Raw genomic sequence first — 19,713 nt, 5'->3', positions numbered from 1 at the left:
TGCAAGAGATCTGTATGCACTACTCAGCATAGCCAACACACTCGCTAGATTTAGCCTACATGTGACTGCTCATTCAGCCGCAGCTGGAGATCCGACTAAGATGCATGCGTTGGACCCGGATCAACTGTAGATACTTTGATATGGAGAATGCTCATTGCTAAAACTCTCAAGAAAGGTCAGCAAAACAGACTTGCATGCAAACCTGAATCTGGCCCAATTGCATCTTTAGTAAAACGCCATGGGAGGCTGGAAGATGGTATTTATAATGCAGTTGGAAGGTTCACGTGTCTTTTATGTCAAAGACCGATGGGGCCACATAATATAATTATTTATCCTCCCATCACTCGGGATCCCAACCACCATTGATTTTGTTATGTTAACTTACATTCAACTATATGTTTCAGTCTTTTTTAATATGAACATAGCCTGGTATCTACTTAGGAAGCATATGGAGGAAGATTACATACCAGACAGTGTATCCTAATTAATGGCAAAAGTGATACATGTGGAATACAAACATGCTGATCGTTACATGGGGATGCGGTCAATTTACCTACAATCAAAATCCCGACAGCCATTGACCAACGGTCAAAATACTGACATTTAAAATAATGACAAGGTCTAAAAAAAACAACATTTAAATTGTCTACAGGTCAAAAAGTCAAAATGAGTTTTTCATGATTTTTTTTTTCATTGAAACCGACTTGTTTATACTTTACCATCCCAGTGGACCTTGAGGGGGAATATAATAGTGTGCCGAGATGCAGCGAGGCACCGTGCCCTGTTGATATACACACCAAAAAAAACTTGTATTGACTTTTTGACCTGTCGACATTTTAAATGTCGGTATTTTGACCATTGGTCAATTGTTGTCGGGATTTTGATTGTAGGTATTTTATACTAAACCCATTACATGTAGTGTGCAGACCAATGGAAATGGCACTGTGAGAACAGGAGTAGTTTATGAGGATTGCATGCAGCATTCTAAGCAGTTATCTACTTAGAAGCGTGTACAAAATAAAAGTAGCCTAGCATCTTTCTGATATTGGGCATTAAAAAATAAATAAATAACTCCTTTGAACTTTTATGTAGGAAATTATATTATATATGGGTGTGGTATGGAAGGTAGATAGTAACTAGGTAGACAGTGTCTAGGTAGATCACTATTGGGCGACAGTAACTAGGTCGACAGGGTCTCTAGGTCGACAGTTCAAAAGGTTGACCTGAGTTTTTAAAAAAAATTTGCGTTGTTTTCTTCGTACAGTGACCGGGAACCCCAATTAGTGCACCGTGTCCCCTCGCATAGCTCGCTTCGCTCGCCATGCTTCGGCATGGTGCCTCGCTGCGCTCGGCACATATTACTGTTCCCACTTGTAGTCCACATGGATCGTTAAGTATGAAAAGGTTCAAAAATTTTGAAAAACTAATGTTGACCTGTCGACCTAGTTACTGTCGACCAATAGTGGTCTTCCTAGTTACTGTCGCCCTAGAGACCGGATCCCATTAAATATACTTGGACAAAGGTATTTCTCATCTTATTTAAAGTAGTAGTTATGCAGATGGGGGCCAGTGCAGTTTTTGGGAAGTGAATCCCGCGTGTTACTGCATTGCACATACCCCAGAGCCAAGTGTTCATAAGTATAGGTGAAGCATACACATTTTAATCACCGCTCTTCACTATCTACTGAAGGGGTGTAACAAGGTGTTGTGACGTAGTCACCATTGAGAGACAGTGCGCCGATGGAATTGCCGGCTATTCAGAGTTGGATGGAAGTGTAAATACACCTGTTTGAAGCCATATCATTTGCACCAAGCATAGATTGTTACAAGTGCGCATTGATGGTAAGTATATACTTACGGATAGTGGCCTGTTGTACTGCCGGCATGTGTACAACTCTGCATATGGGGGTCATTCAGATCTGATCGCTGGGCTGCTAATTTTGCTGTCCTGTGTTCAGATAGACGCCGCCTCCAGGGGGAGTGTACTGTATGTTTGCCGTGCAAGTGTACGATCCCATGTGTACGCTGAGCTGCTAAAATCCACTGTGTGCTGTCTCTGCGCAGCCCATGACTTACTCCTACAGTGGGATCACATCAGGCTGATCGGGAACGGAGCGGTCGTCAGACATACTACCTGAAACGCTTGGGCACGCCTGCGTTCTTCTGGACACTCCCAGTAAACGGTCAGTTACCACCCACAAATGGCTTCCTCCTGTCAATCACCATGCGAACGCCCGTGTGATCGTATTTATCGCATCATCCCGTCTCTGACCAGCTATGCCCTTTGTTGTTGTTCTACGTGCATGCGCAGTTAGTACCTGATCGCCCACTGTGCGAAAACACACAGCAGCGAACGGATCTGAATGACCCCCCATGGTTTCTGTGCACACTCTGCCAGTGCAGTTACTGCCGATTTGCATTCAACTTTGTATCAGGCCAGTGGTGTTGTACCGCTTGCTTTTTGGTAGAAAGCCATTCCTACCATTTCTATACTTGGTTATTAATCGTTTGTTGACCATTGACAAATAGTCAGACGTGACCTAGACACACACTGTTATTTTCTTATAGAGCAGTGGCTGTCCCCATTTAAATTTCTGGCCCAAGTTCAGTCTAAATGGGATTATTCTTATTATTACTTATTCATTCTTACCTCTCTGTATGTATTTTGTGAAATCGCAAATCGTCATCATTTAAAGCAGCAATCTGATGAAAAAAAAAAAGTGTTATGTTAACATAGGACACTGACCAGCTATAACAATCACATTAACCATTTACTTGGTTTGTGTTTCCAGGACGTATATTTCTCTATTGTCCTAGTGGATGCTGGGGTTCCTGAAAGGACCATGGGGAATAGCGGCTCCGCAGGAGACAGGGCACAAAAAGTAAAGCTTTTTCAGATCAGGTGGTGTGCACTGGCTCCTCCCCCTATGACCCTCCTCCAGACTCCAGTTAGATTTTTGTGCCCGGCCGAGAAGGGTGCAATCTAGGTGGCTCTCCTAAAGAGCTGCTTAGAAAAAGTTTAGCTAGGTTTTTTATTTTACAGTGATTCCTGCTGGCAACAGGATCACTGCAGCGAGGGACTGAGGGGAGAAGGAGTCAACTCACCTGCGTGCAGGATGGATTGGCTTCTTGGCTACTGGACATCAAGCTCCAGAGGGACTATCACAGGTACAGCCTGGATGGTCACCGGAGCCGCGCCGCCGGCCCCCTTGCAGATGCTGAAGTCAGAAGAGGTCCAGAATCGGCGGCTGAAGACTCCTGCAGTCTTCTAAAGGTAGCGCACAGCACTGCAGCTGTGCGCCATTTTCCTCTCAGCACACTTCACACGGCAGTCACTGAGGGTGCAGGGCGCTGGGAGGGGGGCGCCCTGGGAGGCAAATGAATACCTATAAAGGCTAAAAATACCTCACATATAGCCCCTAGAGGCTATATGGAGATATTTAACCCCTGCCTGATTTTTCTAAATAGCGGGAGACGAGCCCGCCAGAAAAGGGGCGGGGCCTATCTCCTCAGCACACGGCGCCATTTCCTCTCACAGCTCCGCTGGTCAGGACGGCTCCCAAGTCTCTCCCCTGCACTGCACTACAGAAACAGGGTAAAACAGAGAGGGGGGGGGCAAATTTATGGCGATATTTTGATATAACAAAGCAGCTATAAGGGAGCACTTATTATAAGGCTATCCCTGATATATATATAGCGCTTTTGGTGTGTGCTGGCAAACTCTCCCTCTGTCTCCCCAAAGGGCTAGTGGGTCCTGTCTTCGTTAGGAGCATTCCCTGTGTGTCTGCTGTGTGTCGGTACGTGTGTGTCGACATGTATGAGGACGATATTGGTGTGGAGGCGGAGCAATTGCCAAATATGAGGATGTCACCCCCTAGGGAGTCGACACCAGAATGGATGCCTTTATTTATGGAACTACGGGATAGTGTCAACACGCTAAAGCAGTCGTTTGACGACATGAGGCGGCCGGACAATCAATTAGTGCCTGTCCAGGCGACTCAAACACCGTCAGGGGCTGTGAAACGCCCTTTGCCTCAGTCGGTCGACACAGACCCAGACGCAGGCACTGACTCCAGTGGTGACGGTGACGATTCAACCGTATTTTCCAGTAGGGCCACACGTTATATGATTTTGGCAATGAAGGAGGCGTTACATTTAGCTGATACTACAGGTACCACTAAACAGGGTATTATGTGGGGTATGAAAAAACTACCTATAGTTTTTCCTGAATCAGAAGAATTAAATGACGTGTGTAATGAAGCGTGGGTTGCCCCTGATAAAAAGCTGATAATTTCAAAGAAATTATTGGCATTATACCCTTTCCCGCCAGAGGTTAGGGAGCGCTGGGAAACACCTCCTAGGGTGGACAAGGCGCTAACACGCTTATCTAAACAAGTGGCGTTACCCTCTCCTGAGACGGCCGCACTTAAAGATCCATCAGATAGGAGGATGGAAAATATCCAAAAAAGTATATACACACATGCAGGTGTTATACTACGACCAGCTGTAGCGACTGCCTGGATGGGCAGTGCTGGGGTAGTTTGGTCAGAGTCCCTGATTGAAAATATTGATACCCTGGACAGGGACAATATTTTACTGTCGTTAGAACAAATAAAGGATGCATTTCTTTATATGCGTGATGCACAGAGGGATATCTGCACACTGGCATCACGGGTAAGTGCTATGTCCATTTCGGCCAGAAGAGCTTTATGGACGCGACAGTGGACAGGCGATGCGGATTCAAAACGGCATATGGAAGTTTTGCCGTATAAAGGGGAGGAGTTATTTGGAGTCGGTCTATCAGATTTGGTGGCCACGGCTACAGCCGGGAAATCCACCTTTCTACCTCAAGTCACTCCCCAACAGAAAAAGGCACCGACTTTTCAACCGCAGCCCTTTCGTTCCTTTAAAAATAAGAGAGCAAAGGGCTATTCATATCTGCCACGAGGCAGAGGTCGAGGGAAGAGACAGCAACACGCAGCTCCTTCCCAGGAACAGAAGCCCTCCCCAGCTTCTACAAAAGCCTCAGCATGACGCTGGGGCTTCTCAAGCGGACTCGGGGACGGTGGGCGGTCGTCTCAAAAATTACAGCGCGCAGTGGGCTCACTCGCAGGTAGATCCCTGGATCCTGCAGATAATATCTCAAGGGTACAGGTTGGAATTAGAGACAGATCCACCTCGCCGTTTCCTGAAGTCTGCTTTACCAACGTCCCCCTCCGAAAGGGAGACGGTTTTGGAAGCCATTCACAAGCTGTACTCTCAGCAGGTGATAGTCAAGGTACCTCTTCTACAACAAGGGAAGGGGTATTATTCCACTCTTTTTGTGGTACCGAAGCCGGATGGCTCGGTAAGGCCTATTCTAAATCTGAAGTCCTTGAACCTGTACATAAAGAAGTTCAAGTTCAAGATGGAGTCACTCAGAGCAGTGATAGCGAACCTGGAAGAGGGGGACTTTATGGTATCCTTGGACATCAAGGATGCGTATCTCCACGTTCCAATTTACCCCTCACACCAGGGGTACCTCAGGTTCGTTGTACAAAACTGTCACTATCAGTTTCAGACGCTGCCGTTCGGATTGTCCACGGCACCTCGGATCTTTACAAAGGTAATGGCCGAGATGATGATTCTTCTTCGAAGAAAAGGCATATTAATTATCCCATACTTGGACGATCTCCTAATAAGGGCGAGGTCCAGAGAACAGCTAGAGATGGGATTAGCACTGTCTCAAGAAGTGCTAAAACAGCACGGGTGGATTCTGAATATTCCAAAATCCCAGTTAATGCCGACAACTCGTCTGCTGTTCCTAGGGATGATTCTGGACACGGTTCAGAAAAAGGTTTTTCTCCCGGAGGAAAAAGCCAAGGAGTTATCCGAGCTTGTCAGGAACCTCCTAAAACCAGGAAAGGTGTCTGTACATCAATGCACAAGAGTCCTGGGAAAAATGGTGGCTTCTTACGAAGCAATTCCATTCGGCAGATTCCACGCAAGAATTTTCCAAAGGGATCTGTTGGACAAATGGTCAGGGTCGCATCTTCAGATGCACCTACGGATAACCCTGTCTCCAAGGACAAGGGTGTCTCTTCTGTGGTGGTTGCAGAGTCCTCATCTATTGGAGGGCCGCAGATTCGGCATACAGGATTGCATCCTGGTGACCACGGACGCCAGCCTGAGAGGCTGGGGAGCAGTCACACAAGGAAGAAACTTCCAGGGAGTATGGACGAGCCTGGAAACGTCTCTCCACATAAACATTCTGGAACTAAGAGCAATATACAATGCTCTAAGCCAGGCAGAACCTCTGCTTCAGGGAAAACCGGTGTTGATCCAGTCGGACAACATCACGGCAGTCGCCCATGTGAACAGACAGGGCGGCACAAGAAGCAGGAGTGCAATGGCAGAAGCTGCAAGGATTCTTCGCTGGGCAGAGAATCATGTGATAGCACTGTCAGCAGTGTTCATCCCGGGAGTGGACAACTGGGAAGCAGACTTCCTCAGCAGACACGATCTTCACCCGGGAGAGTGGGGACTTCATCCAGAAGTCTTCCACATGCTGGTAACCCGTTGGGAAAGACCAATGGTGGACATGATGGCGTCTCGCCTCAACAAAAAACTGGACAGGTATTGCGCCAGGTCAAGAGATCCGCAGGCAATAGCTGTGGACGCGCTGGTAACGCCTTGGGTGTACCAGTCGGTGTATGTGTTTCCTCCTCTGCCTCTCATACCAAAAGTATTGAGAATTATACGGCAAAGAGGCGTAAGAACGATACTAGTGGTTCCGGATTGGCCAAGAAGGACTTGGTACCCGGAACTTCAAGAGATGATCACGGAAGATCCGTGGCCTCTACCTCTAAGGAGGGACTTGCTTCAGCAGGGTCCCTGTCTGTTTCAAGACTTACCGCGGCTGCGTTTGACGGCATGGCGGTTGAACGCCGGATCCTAAAGGAAAAAGGCATGCCGGAAGAAGTCATTCCTACTTTGATTAAAGCAAGGAAGGAAGTAACCGTGCAACATTATCACCGAATTTGGCGAAAATATGTTGCGTGGTGCGAAGATCGGAGTGCTCCGACGGAGGAATTTCAACTGGGTCGATTCCTACATTTCCTGCAATCAGGATTGTCTATGGGTCTCAAATTGGGATCTATTAAGGTTCAAATTTCGGCCCTGTCGATTTTCTTTTAAAAAGAATTGGCTTCAGTCCCTGAAGTCCAGACCTTTGTTAAGGGAGTGCTGCATATACAGCCTCCTGTGGTGCCTCCAGTGGCACCGTGGGATCTCAATGTGGTTTTGGACTTTCTAAAATCTCATTGGTTTGAACCACTAAATAAGGTGGATTTGAAATATCTCACTTGGAAAGTGACCATGCTTCTAGCCCTGGCTTCTGCCAGGAGAGTATCAGAATTGGCAGCTTTATCTTACAAAAGCCCATATCTGATTTTCCATTCGGACAGGGCAGAACTGCGGACTCGTCCGCATTTTCTCCCTAAGGTGGTGTCAGCATTTCATCTGAACCAGCCTATTGTAGTGCCTGCGGCTACAAGTGACTTGGAGGACTCCAAGTTACTGGACGTTGTCAGAGCATTAAAAATATATATTGCAAGGACAGCTGGAGTCAGAAAATCTGACTCGTTGTTTATATTGTATGCACCCAACAAGATGGGTGCTCCTGCGTCTAAGCAGACGATTGCTCGTTGGATCTGTAGCACAATCCAACTTGCACATTCTGTGGCAGGCCTGCCACAGCCTAAATCTGTAAAGGCCCACTCCACAAGGAAGGTGGGCTCATCTTGGGCGGCTGCCCGAGGGGTCTCGGCATTACAACTTTGCCGAGCAGCTACGTGGTCAGGGGAGAACACGTTTGTAAAATTTTACAAATTTGATTCTCTGGCTAAGGAGGACCTGGAGTTCTCTCATTCGGTGCTGCAGAGTCATCCGCACTCTCCCGCCCGTTTGGGAGCTTTGGTATAATCCCCATGGTCCTTTCAGGAACCCCAGCATCCACTAGGACGATAGAGAAAATAAGATTTTACTTACCGATAAATCTATTTCTCGGAGTCCGTAGTGGATGCTGGGCGCCCATCCCAAGTGCGGATTATCTGCATAAATTGTACATAGTTATTGTTAACTAATTCGGGTTATTGTTGAAGGAAGCCATCTTTCAGAGGCTCCGCTGTTATCATACTGTTAACTGGGTTTAGATCACAGGTTGTACGGTGTGATTGGTGTGGCTGGTATGAGTCTTACCCGGGATTCAAAATCCTCCCTTATTGTGTACGCTCGTCCGGGCACAGTACCTAACTGGAGTCTGGAGGAGGGTCATAGGGGGAGGAGCCAGTGCACACCACCTGATCTGAAAAAGCTTTACTTTTTGTGCCCTGTCTCCTGCGGAGCCGCTATTCCCCATGGTCCTTTCAGGAACCCCAGCATCCACTACGGACTCCGAGAAATAGATTTATCGGTAAGTAAAATCTTATTTTTGCTGTTTTTGAGTTTCCTCAGTAACCACAGACACACTGTAGATGAGATCAGAGGCACTTTGGAATGCCCATCTGAGCTCTGTTCCATTGTGACATACTTGCATGGCATACTGAGCCCAATGTCTGTATCTGGCAGTCATACTGTTTTGTATTTCAGAGGTTTTGAAAATAGATAATCATTTGTATCAGGGTTATAGAATTATGACCATTGGAGGCATATTTAAAAAGTTGCTTAATTTTATTCTTGAGCCACCGGCCGTACTCGTCAGTAATTTTATGTATAAACCCCAAAGAATGTTTGTATTCTTTTGTTATGCAGGTGCTATGTGTGCCCTTTGTATTGTACCTTTTTGTTTTTATACACTCAAAAAAAAGTTACTTCATTTTTATTTAAAGAAAAAAAATCTTTGAGAATGCTGCTTTACTAGAGCATAAAAATGCTCAGAATAAATGTACATCTAGTTCACTGACTTTGAATACTTTATATCTTTACGGAGATGTTTAGCAATATGTTGTAATAAAATGCTAGTCATGAAAGTTTTTATTACATTGCGAATGCTGACCGCAGCAACAATACGCTTACTTTTAATTCTCTTTCTATTTCTAGGCAGCATGGATTCCTTGATAGATGATGACATTTGTATCCTGACTCATGAGAAGGAAGACACTGTGAGGATAAGAGACCAAGGCACTCCGGTCTCTGCATCCTCTGGAGAGGCTTCAGTGGCCTCTCACTTTGCCCTTGTCACCGCTTATGAAGACATCAAGAAACGCTTGAAAGATACTGAAAGGGAAAATTATTCCCTGAAGAGAAAATTAAGACAAATGGAAGAAAAGGTACACTAGTATAGGTCAAATCTGGGACTGCTATCGCTTCTCTAGTGCTCTGACACCCTGCCATTAAACAAAATTGGCGGGATGTAATGGCGTCAGATATTGCCAGAGGTGCGGGATGGCGGCCGATCTCTGAAGTTTTTTATAAAAGGGCAATCACTTACAAGGCATGATTTTACCTTGCAAGTGATTACCCCTTTAAAAAACTTAGAGAATGGCTGGCACCCAGCACCTCTGGTGGTCTCTGACGCTGCTACATACTGCCCAATGTGTTACCTGACCATGCCCTTCCACCTGCTGTCGCGGGTCAGAGGTCCTTTAGCCCACTTGGATCCAGTATCTATCCTTGATATACTGCACTGTCCTTATTATGGTTTTACCTTTTCATATACTTTTCTCTGACGTCCTAAGTGGATGCTGGGGACTCCGTCAGGACCATGGGATTAGCGGCTCCGCAGGAGACAGGGCACAAAACTAAAGCTTTAGGATCAGGTGGTGTGTACTGGCTCCTCCCCCTATGACCCTCCTCCAAACCTCAGTTAGGTTTTTGTGCCCGTCCGAGCAGGGTGCAATCTAGGTGGCTCTCTTAAGGAGCTGCTTAGAAAAAGTTTTTAGGTTTCTTATTTTCAGTGAGTCCTGCTGGCAACAGGCTCACTGCATCGAAAGACTTAGGGGAGAGAAGTTCAACTCACCTGCGTGCAGGATGGATTGGCTTCTTAAGCTACTGGACACCATTAGCTCCAGAGGGAGTCGGAACACAGGTCTCACCCTGGGGTTCGTCCCGGAGCCGCGCCGCCGACCCCCCTTGCAGATGCTGAAGATTGAAGGTCCAGAAACCGGCGGCAGAAGGCTTTTCAGTCTTCATGAAGGTAGCGCACAGCACTGCAGCTGTGCGCCATTGTTGTCACACACTTCACACCAACGGTCACGGAGGGTGCAGGGCGTTGCTGGGGGCGCCCTGGGCAGCAATGTATAATACCTTATTCTGGCTAAAAATACATCACATATAGCCCCTGGAGGCTATATGGATGTATTTAACCCCTGCCAGGTCTCAGAAAAACGGGAGAAGAAGCCAGCCGAAAAGGGGGCGGGGCCTATTCTCCTCAGCACACAGCGCCATTTTCCCTCACAGAAAGGCTGGTGGGAAGGCTCCCAGGCTCTCCCCTGCACTGCACTACAGAAACAGGGTTAAAACAGAGAGGGGGGGCACTTATTTGGCGATATGTGTATATATATATATATATTAAAATGCTATAAGGGAAAAACACTTATATAAAGGTTGTCCCTGTATAATATAGCGTTTTTGGTGTGTGCTGGCAAACTCTCCCTCTGTCTCCCCAAAGGGCTAGTGGGGTCCTGTCCTCTATCAGAGCATTCCCTGTGTGTGTGCTGTGTGTCGGTACTTGTGTGTCGACATGTATGAGGACGATGTTGCTGAGGAGGCGGAGCAATTGCCTGTAATGGTGATGTCACTCTCTAGGGAGTCGACACCGGAATGGATGGCTTATTTAAGGAATTACGTGATAATGTCAACACGCTGCAAGGTCGGTTGACGACATGAGACGGCCGGCAAACCAATTAGTACCTGTCCAGGCGTCTCAAACACCGTCAGGGGCGTTAAAACGTCCTTTTACCTCAGTCGGTCGACACAGACACAGACACGGACACTGACTCCAGTGTCGACGGTGAAGAAACAAACGTATTTTCCTTTAGGGCCACACGTTACTTGTTAAGGGCAATGAAGGAGATGTTACATATTTCTGATACTACAAGTACCACAAAAAAGGGTATTATGTGGAGTGTGAAAAAACTACATGTGGTTTTTCCTGAATCAGATAAATTAAATGAAGTGTGTGATGATGCGTGGGTTTCCCCCGATAGAAAATTATTGGCGGTATACCCTTTCCCGCCAGAAGTTATGGCGCGTTGGGAAACACACCTTAGGGTGGATAAGGCGCTCACACGCTTATAAAAACAAGTGGCGTTACCGTCTCCAGATACGGACGCCCTCAAGGAGCCAACTGATAGGAGGTTGGAAAATATCCTAAAAAGTATATACACACATACTGTGTTATACTGCGACCAGCGATCGCCTCAGCCTGGATGGGCAGCGCTGGGGTGGCTTGGTCGGATTCCCTGACTGGAAATATTGATACCCTTGACAGGGACAGTATTTTATTGACTATAGAGCATTTAAAAGATGCATTTCTATATATGCGAAACTCTGGCATCAAGAGTAAGTGCGATGTCCATATCTGCCAGACGATGTTTATGGACACGACAGTGGTCAGGTGATGCAGATTCCAAACGGCACATGGAAGTATTGCCGTATAAAGGGGAGGAGTTATTTGGGGTCGGTCCATCGGACCTGGTGGCCACGGCAACAGCTAGAAAATCCACCTTTTTTACCCCAAGTCACATCTCAGCAGAAAAAGACATAGTCTTTTCAGCCTCAGTCCTTTCGTCCCCATAATATCTGCCCAGGGATAGAGGTAAGGGAAGAAGACTGCAGCAGGCAGCCCATTCCCAGGAACAGAAGCCTTCCACCGCTTCTGCCAAGTCCTCAGCATGACGCTGGGGCCGTACAAACAGGTGCGGTGGGGGGTCGTCTCAAGAGTTTCAGCACGCAGTGGGCTCACTCGCAAGTGGACCCCTGGATCCTACAAGTAGCATCCCAGGGGTACAGATTGGAAATTCGAGACGTCTCCCCCTCGCAGGTTCCTGAAGTTTGCTTTACCAACGTCTACCTCCGACAGGGAGGCAGTATTGGAAACAATTCACAAGCTGTATTCCCAGCAGGTGATAATCAAAGTACCCCTCCTACAACAAGTAAAGGGGTATTATTCCACACTATATTGTGGTACTGAAGCCAGACGGCTCGGTGAGACCTATTCTAAATGGAGTCACTCAGAGCAGTGATAGCGAACCAGGAAGAAGGGGACTATATGGTGTCCCTGGACATCAAGGATGCTTACCTCCATGTCCAAATTTGCCCTTCTCACAAAGGGTACCTCAGGTTCGTGGTACAAAACTGTCACTATCAGTTTCAGACGCTGCCGTTTGGATTGTCCACGGCACCCCGGGTCTTTACCAAGGTAATGGCCGAAATGATGATTCTTCTTCAAAGAAAAGGCGTCTTAATTATCCCTTACTTGGTCGATCTCCTGATAAGGGCAAGGTCCAGAGAACAGTTGGAGATCTGAGTAGCACTATCTCAAGTAGTTCTACGACAGCACGGGTGGATTCTAAATATTCCAAAATCGCAGCTGTCTCCGACGACACGTCTGCTGTCCCTAGGGATGATTCTGGACACAGTCCAGAAAAAGGTGTTTCTCCCGGAGGAGAAAGCCAGGGAGTTATCCGAGCTAGTCAGGAACCTCCAAAAACCAGGAAAAGTGTCAGTGCATCATTGCACAAGGGTCCTGGGAAAAATGGTGGCTTCTTACGAAGCGATTCCATTCGGCAGATTTCACGCAAGAACCTTTCAGTGGGATCTGCTGGACAAATGGTCCGGATCGCATCTTCAGATGCATCAGCGGATAACCCTGTCTCCAAGGACAAGGGTGTCTCTTCTGTGGTGGCTGCAGAGTGCTCATCTACTAAAGTGCCACAGTTATGCATTCAGGACTGGGTCCTGGTGACCACGGATTCCAGCTTGAAAGGCTGGGGAGCAGTCACACAGGGAAAAAATTTCCAGGGAGTGTGATCAAGTCTTGGGACTTCTCTCCGCATAAATATACTGGAGCTAAGAGCAATTTACAATGCTCTAAGCTTAGCAAGACCTCTGCTTCAAGGTCAGCCGGTATTGATCCAGTGGGACAACATCACGGCAGTCGCCCACGTAAACAGACAGGGCGGCACAAGAAGCAGGAGGACAATGGCAGAAACTGCAAGGATTCTTCGCTGGGCGGAAAATCATGTGATAGCACTGTCAGCAGTTTTCATTCCGGGAGTGGACAACTGGGAAGCAGACTTCCTCAGCACGACCTCCACCCGGGAGAGTGGGGACTTCATCGAGAAGTTGTTTCCACATGATTGTGCACCGTTGGGAAAGACCAAAGGTGGACATGATGGCGTCCCGCCTGAACAAAAAACTGGACAGGTATTGCGCCAGGTCAAGAGACCCTCAGGAAATAGCTGTGGACGTTCTGGTAACACCATGGGTGTACCAGTCGGTGTATGTGTTCCCTCCTCTGCTTCTCATACCAAAGGTACTGAGAATTATAAGACGTAGAGGAGTAAGAACTATACTCGTGGCTCCGGATGGGCCAAGAAGGACTTGGTACCCGGAACTTCATGAGATGCTCACGGAGGACTCAGGGCCTCTGCCGATAAGAAGGGACTTGCTTCAGCAAGTACCATGTCTGTTCCAAGACTTACCGCGGGTGCGTTTGACGGCACGGCGGTTGAACGCCGGATCCTAAGGGAAAAAAGGCATTCCGGAAGAGGTCATTCCTACCCTGGTCAAAGCCAGGAAGGAGGTGACCGCACAACATTATCACCACATGTGGCGAAAATATGTTGCGTGGTGTGAGGCCAGGAAGGCCCCACGAAGAAATTTCAACTCGGTCGATTCCTGCATTTCCTGCAAACAGGAGTGTCTATGGGCCTCAAATTGGGGTCCATTAAGGTTCAAATTTCGGCCCTGTCGATTTTCTTCCAGAAAGAATTGGCTTCAGTTCCTGAAGTCCAGAAATTTGACAAGGGAGTACTGCATATACAACCCCCTTTTGTGCCTCCAGTGGCACTGTGGGATCTCAACGTAGTCCTGGGATTCCTCAAATCACGTTGGTTTAAACCGCTCAAATCTGTGGATTTGAAATATCTCACATGGAAAGTGACCATGATGTTGGCCCTGGCCTCGGCCAGGCGAGTGTCAGAATTGGCGGCTTTGTCTCACAAAAGCCCATATCTGATTGTCCATTCGGACAGGGCAGAGCTGCGGACTCGTCCCCAGTTTCTCCCTAAGGTGGTGTCAGCGTTTCATCTGAACCAGCTTATTGTGGTACCTGCGGCTACTAGAGACTTGGAGGACTCCAAGTTGCTAGATGTTGTCAGGGCCCTGAAAATATAGATTTCCAGGACGGCTGGAGTCAGGAAAACTGACTTGCTGTTATCCTGTATGCACCCAAAAAACTGGGTGCTCTTGCTTCTAAGCAGACTATTGCTAGTTGAATGTGTAGTACAATTCAGCTTGCACATTCTGTGGCAGGACTGCCACAGCCAAAATATATAAATGCCCATTCCACAAGGAAGGTGGGCTCATCTTGGGCGACTGCCCGAGGGGTCTCGGCTTTACAACTTTGCCGAGCTGCTACTTGGTCAGGGGCACACCCTGGCTGAGGAGGACCTGGAGTTCTCTCACTCGGTGCTGCAGAGTCATCCGCACTCTCCCGCCCGTTTGGGAGCTTTGGTATAATCCCCATGGTCCTGACGGAGTCCCCAGCATCCACTTAGGACGTCAGAGAAAATAAGATTTTACTTACCGATAAATCTATTTCTCGTAGTCCGTAGTGGATGCTGGGCGCCCATCCCAAGTGCGGATTGTCTGCAATACTTGTACATAGTTATTGTTACAAAAAAATCGGGTTGTTATTGTTGTGAGCCGTCTGTTCAGAGGCTCCTACGTTTGTCATACTGTTAACTGGGTTTAGATCACAAGTTATACGGTGTGATTGGTGTGGCTGGTATGAGTCTTACCCGGGATTCAATATCCTTCCTTATTGTGTACGCTCGTCCGGGCACAGTATCCTAACTGAGGCTTGGAGGAGGGTAATAGGGGGAGGAGCCAGTACACACCACCTGATCCTAAAGCTTTAGTTTTGTGCCCTGTCTCCTGCGGAGCCGCTAATCCCATGGTCCTGACGGGAGTCCCCAGCATCCACTACGGACTACGAGAAATAGATTTATCGGTAAGTAAAATCTTATTTTTAATTTGCCACTTTTTAAGTGGTTAAAAATAAGTGTTCTTTAGAATTTGGTCAGATCAACCAATAAGCTTTGCTTAATTGTAGCTAGTATAAGCTTATACTATAGAATGCTTTGTTTCTCCTATGAAGAAACATTAGGAGTTGCCTGCCACATCTTATGTGCCCTTATATTTGTAAACCTTTGTGTCCTTGTGGGATGTAGTTATGTGACCGGCGGTCAGGAGGCCGACGGTCACAACACCTCTCCCTACAGCCTGCCCCCTGAGAATCCTGATTGTCAGCATTGCCCACTAACAGGGACTATTCCCACTCATGGGTGTCCACGACACCCATAGAGTGGGAATAGAATCTGTGGTGACCGCAGTGTGGCGAGCGCAGCGAGCCCGTAAGGGGTTTGTTGCGCTTGCCCTGTCCCCCGGCCGGCATTCTGTCGGGATACCGGTGGAGGTATGCTGACCGCCGGTTACGCATACCCAACCCATCCAGGTGACACTTTAAAAAATTTCAAATCCTGCTTCCAGCCACCGTACCCTACCACTGCCATTAAGGCATTCCCCCAGACTCTTGTATTGAGAGGAAGTTCTTATAGATAATTGGTCACCTTTGGAAGGAGATAAGAATAGATTATACATTTATTCCTAACTAGCGATTACCTGTTCTTCGCATGTCTTTCCCAAATAAAGCCTATTAAATTGTTTCTAGATTACAATGCACTTGTTCATATGATTTACAGTACATTGTTCACAACTTTAGGGATTTTTCCAGTAGAGAACCAGGGTGGTGGAGGCTTTTCTTGTTGCTGGCTCTGAAACAGCACGTTCTCAATGGGCTCCCCACTGCACAAGAGTGGTATGCACAGTATGAAGACAAATCTCTGCTTGGCACAGCTTGTTAGTAGGGAGGCCTATGTGCTGTAGGGTTTCATGCCTGACGTAGGCTGACTTCTAGTTGCAGAGCTGTGGGGTATATTGGTCCTACAGCAACATATTGGATCTAATCTTCTGTGTCAGTTTGTGAGGAGACATCCCCAGAGTTGGAGCGAATTGAAGAATTCCACTAGATGATTGAGTCTCAGTCATTTGTTGCACTGTCTAATGACTTCTATGTCTTCTTACTGGCGAAGAGACACAGCCATATTCGTTGATGGCTGTGACAGTGTCATTATTTGGTGTTATAAACCTCATAATAATTACATTTTTAGTAATTGGTAGTTATTTGGGCGTATTTCTTTTAGGATAAGGGTGTTAAACTATATTTTTATGTGCATCACAAATATGTAACTGTTAATTTCAACATAATTTTCATGTAACATTTAGGTTAAAATAAGCTTACTGTGCTTTACAAAAAAAAAAAAAATCCCAAAGGACCGCTCTCCTGGTAAGAGTTGTCCTTTGCGATGATAGGACTTCTGGGTGTATGACCTGGAATCCTATCTGCGCATGCGTTGCATGATGCACGTGCTACAGTGGGTGCTGGGAGGGATCCAATTCTAGGCTTCTATTGGGTAACGCCATTTAAAGATGGTTTTGTCCATCGCATCCAAGTGGCTTGGGGCATATGCGCTAAGCATCCAGACCCCCAAAACTGCATGTTTGGAGGTTTGACCACAAAACCATAGTGGGAAAAGCATGTACCTGGGAAGAGCATTAATTGAAAGAGAAAAGACAAAATGTTCTAAACCTACTGAGATAATGTCACATATATATGTATGTTATATCTATATAATATATATTCTCTAGAAAGTAAGGTGCAGTTGGCTGTGCCAGATCCATACTGTACACTACTACCTGCATAACACAGTTAGGGGCAGATGTACTAAAGTCTTGGAGAGAGAGCTAAAGTGGAGAGAGGTAGAGTACCAACCAGTCATCTCCTAATTGACATTTCTGCAGCAGGATACATGGTACATCGGGGTGTAGAGTGGATCTTGAGAGGCACTAACAGGCTAAAGCTTTAGGCTGTCCCAGGATGCATTAAGGCCTCCTCTATAAACCCCGCCTCCAGGCACTGGAGCTCAGTTTCAGGTTGGGGCTGTTGCACTGGCCAGCCCTGAAAAAGCTTCCAAGAAGATTTCTTCTCTGGACTGTCAGCGCTGTATGTCAGGATGACGCTTCAGCGCTGCAGTTCCATCACCTCCCTTCCCGGGAACTTACGGCGGAGACAATCCAGCTTAGGCACACGGTCGCAGACTCTCTCCTGGTTAGCGTGGCTGCTACGGGGAGGAGGTAAGAGAGTTCCCCAGACGGGACCCGCCATTAAATCGCGTTTCGTCCACGACCTAGGGAGACTGGTCGCGGGGTTGGCGTGGACACTGTCTCTGAGCAGGGATCCCACTAGACCACCGGGGTGTCTGAGTACAGGTCGGGTGTACTATCACCCCATTTAATAAGACTCTCGGTACCAAGGAAATGGGAATGCACCTGGCGCTAATCACCGACCAGAGTAGGAGCAGCTGATCTCTGAGGGATGATCCAAACACCCTCTGGTAAAGAATATACAAACAAGAAGTGAGACAGCGCTACTGACCCTGGTTTAGAGATTAAAATTATATTTATACGATATACATACACAAAGATGACAAAAAATATTTCTAAATATAAACAAAAAAAGATACCGGCCAGTATCACATTGAATTAATAAAATTTCATCATAAATTACAATTCTTAATTGATTGCACATCTATAAATGAATAGTTTTTACGATATACCATTCAATATTTAATATTAATAATAATATACACATAAAATTGCCCTAGCGAATTAATGAGAAATTATATATATATGCTCTGAGCTTTAAATGAATGCTGTATTGGCAGTCCCGGTATTTAACACAATGACTTATTATGTCCCAATGAACAAGCATATATTTCTTTTATCCAGGCAGCCTTTCAATCATCCAAAATATGGCAAGGTTAGTATTTTTATGTAGCCACACAAAGTTCACTAAGCAGCAATAGAAGAAGCAGTCCTGTGAGATTGGCAAGAAAAAATTGCCAGTAGCCAATATTAGAAGCAGAATTAGTAGATTAGGTTAGCCCCTGTTGTACATTACTTCAGGATTAGAGCACATTTTAGCAAAGCACTCAAATAGATGTTATCCTTTCCAGCTGCACAAGCTAGCAGCATGCAGTTATTGGGGTCACCAAAGCTTCACAACACTCATAACCCTGTGCACTAAGGTATGAGTGATAACAATTAACCGGCCGGTAAATGAACGTAGTGAGCCACACACCCAATTTTGCAGGGGGTGAGAGACTGTCTCTAGACTCTGGACTCACAGTACTTGTCTTTCTCCCTCTCAAACGCGTTTCTCCGCCTCAGGGTCCGTTTTCAGCGGCTTCATCAGTGTCAGATGCAGCATTCATTTAAAGCTCAGAGCATATATATATAATTTCTCATTAATTCGCTAGGGCAATTTTATGTGTATATTATTATTAATATTAAATATTGAATGGTATATCGTAAAAACTATTCATTTATAGATGTGCAATCAATTAAGAATTGTAATATATGATGAAATTTTATTAATTCAATGTGATACTGGCCGGTATCTTTTTTTGTTTATATTTAGAAATATTTTTTGTCATCTTTGTGTATGTATATCGTATAAATATAATTTTAATCTCTAAACCAGGGTCAGTAGCGCTGTCTCACTTCTTGTTTGTATATTCTCGGTACCGAGGGTGGAAGTCCAGTATAGGGGAGGTGGCGCTTGACCTGTAGCCCCTCCCCTGGCCCAGGGCGCCATCTCTGAGCAGCTTTTCCCGCCCTGGTGCTTTCTCTCACTCCCTGACTGAGACGCTGGACGCCATCTTCTGAACATAGCTGCGGCTGGTCTCCGGGACTGCAGGGCAAGGTCTCCTTTGTAAAGCCGCCTGTATACAGCGGTGTGACTTTACAAACACTTCGGTATTATACATGTCTTTATACAGACATTGTTCGTTAAGAAAAAGTGTACCTGTTATACAATATTTTGTATGAGTATTCTAATATATACCTCTGGTCTAGGACCGCACTGTGATATATATTTTTTTAGTCAAGTGCAGCTTTATTGTTTAATAATTTCTGCATTGCCTGTTACTGTGTGTGCCTGTATCTGCTGTGTGGTTTCACGTTCAGTGTTTCCCAGATATAACTCTCTCTATATTCTGTACCCTAAGAGGCTAGGTGCGTCTCGGTCTGCCAGTATAGTGTGTCACAGTATTTATCCAGTACGCATATTCTACTGTGTACTCATAATACCGTCTACGGTGTCACATAATATCAGGTTTATTCTCAGGTGTTTGTACTTTGTCTGGCTTTATCGTTCTAAATTGCTCTGTTGCATATTTATATAATGTCTAACAGAAAGGGCAGTAAATCAATGTAAGCTCCTGCATCATGCAGAGCAAGCTCCAGGGATTTACCAGAAGAGGAAGTTTTGTGCAATGGTTTAAGTACTATGTGTCATACACCTCCTAGTCAGTCCGCAGCTCCTGG

The 19,713-nt window shown here is 46.3% G+C and overlaps 1 protein-coding gene across 2 annotated transcripts in view; it reads left to right on the top strand.

The window, feature by feature from the left end:
• The window catches only part of AZI2 (5-azacytidine induced 2), a 197,451-nt gene that overhangs the window by 39,374 nt on the left and 138,364 nt on the right, over positions 1-19,713 (top strand). For both annotated transcript variants that reach the window (XM_063922274.1, XM_063922275.1), the window contains one exon: positions 9,079-9,308. In XM_063922274.1, the coding sequence (XP_063778344.1) occupies positions 9,084-9,308 (225 nt within the window). In that variant the 5' untranslated portion in view covers positions 9,079-9,083. Of the gene's footprint in view, positions 1-9,078; positions 9,309-19,713 lie in introns of those variants that run through there.

The sequence above is a fragment of the Pseudophryne corroboree genome, chromosome 5 (genome assembly GCF_028390025.1).
Source record: "Pseudophryne corroboree isolate aPseCor3 chromosome 5, aPseCor3.hap2, whole genome shotgun sequence".
NCBI classification, from domain to species: Eukaryota; Metazoa; Chordata; class Amphibia; order Anura; family Myobatrachidae; genus Pseudophryne; species Pseudophryne corroboree.
This window is presented reverse-complemented; position numbering and strand designations above follow the sequence as displayed.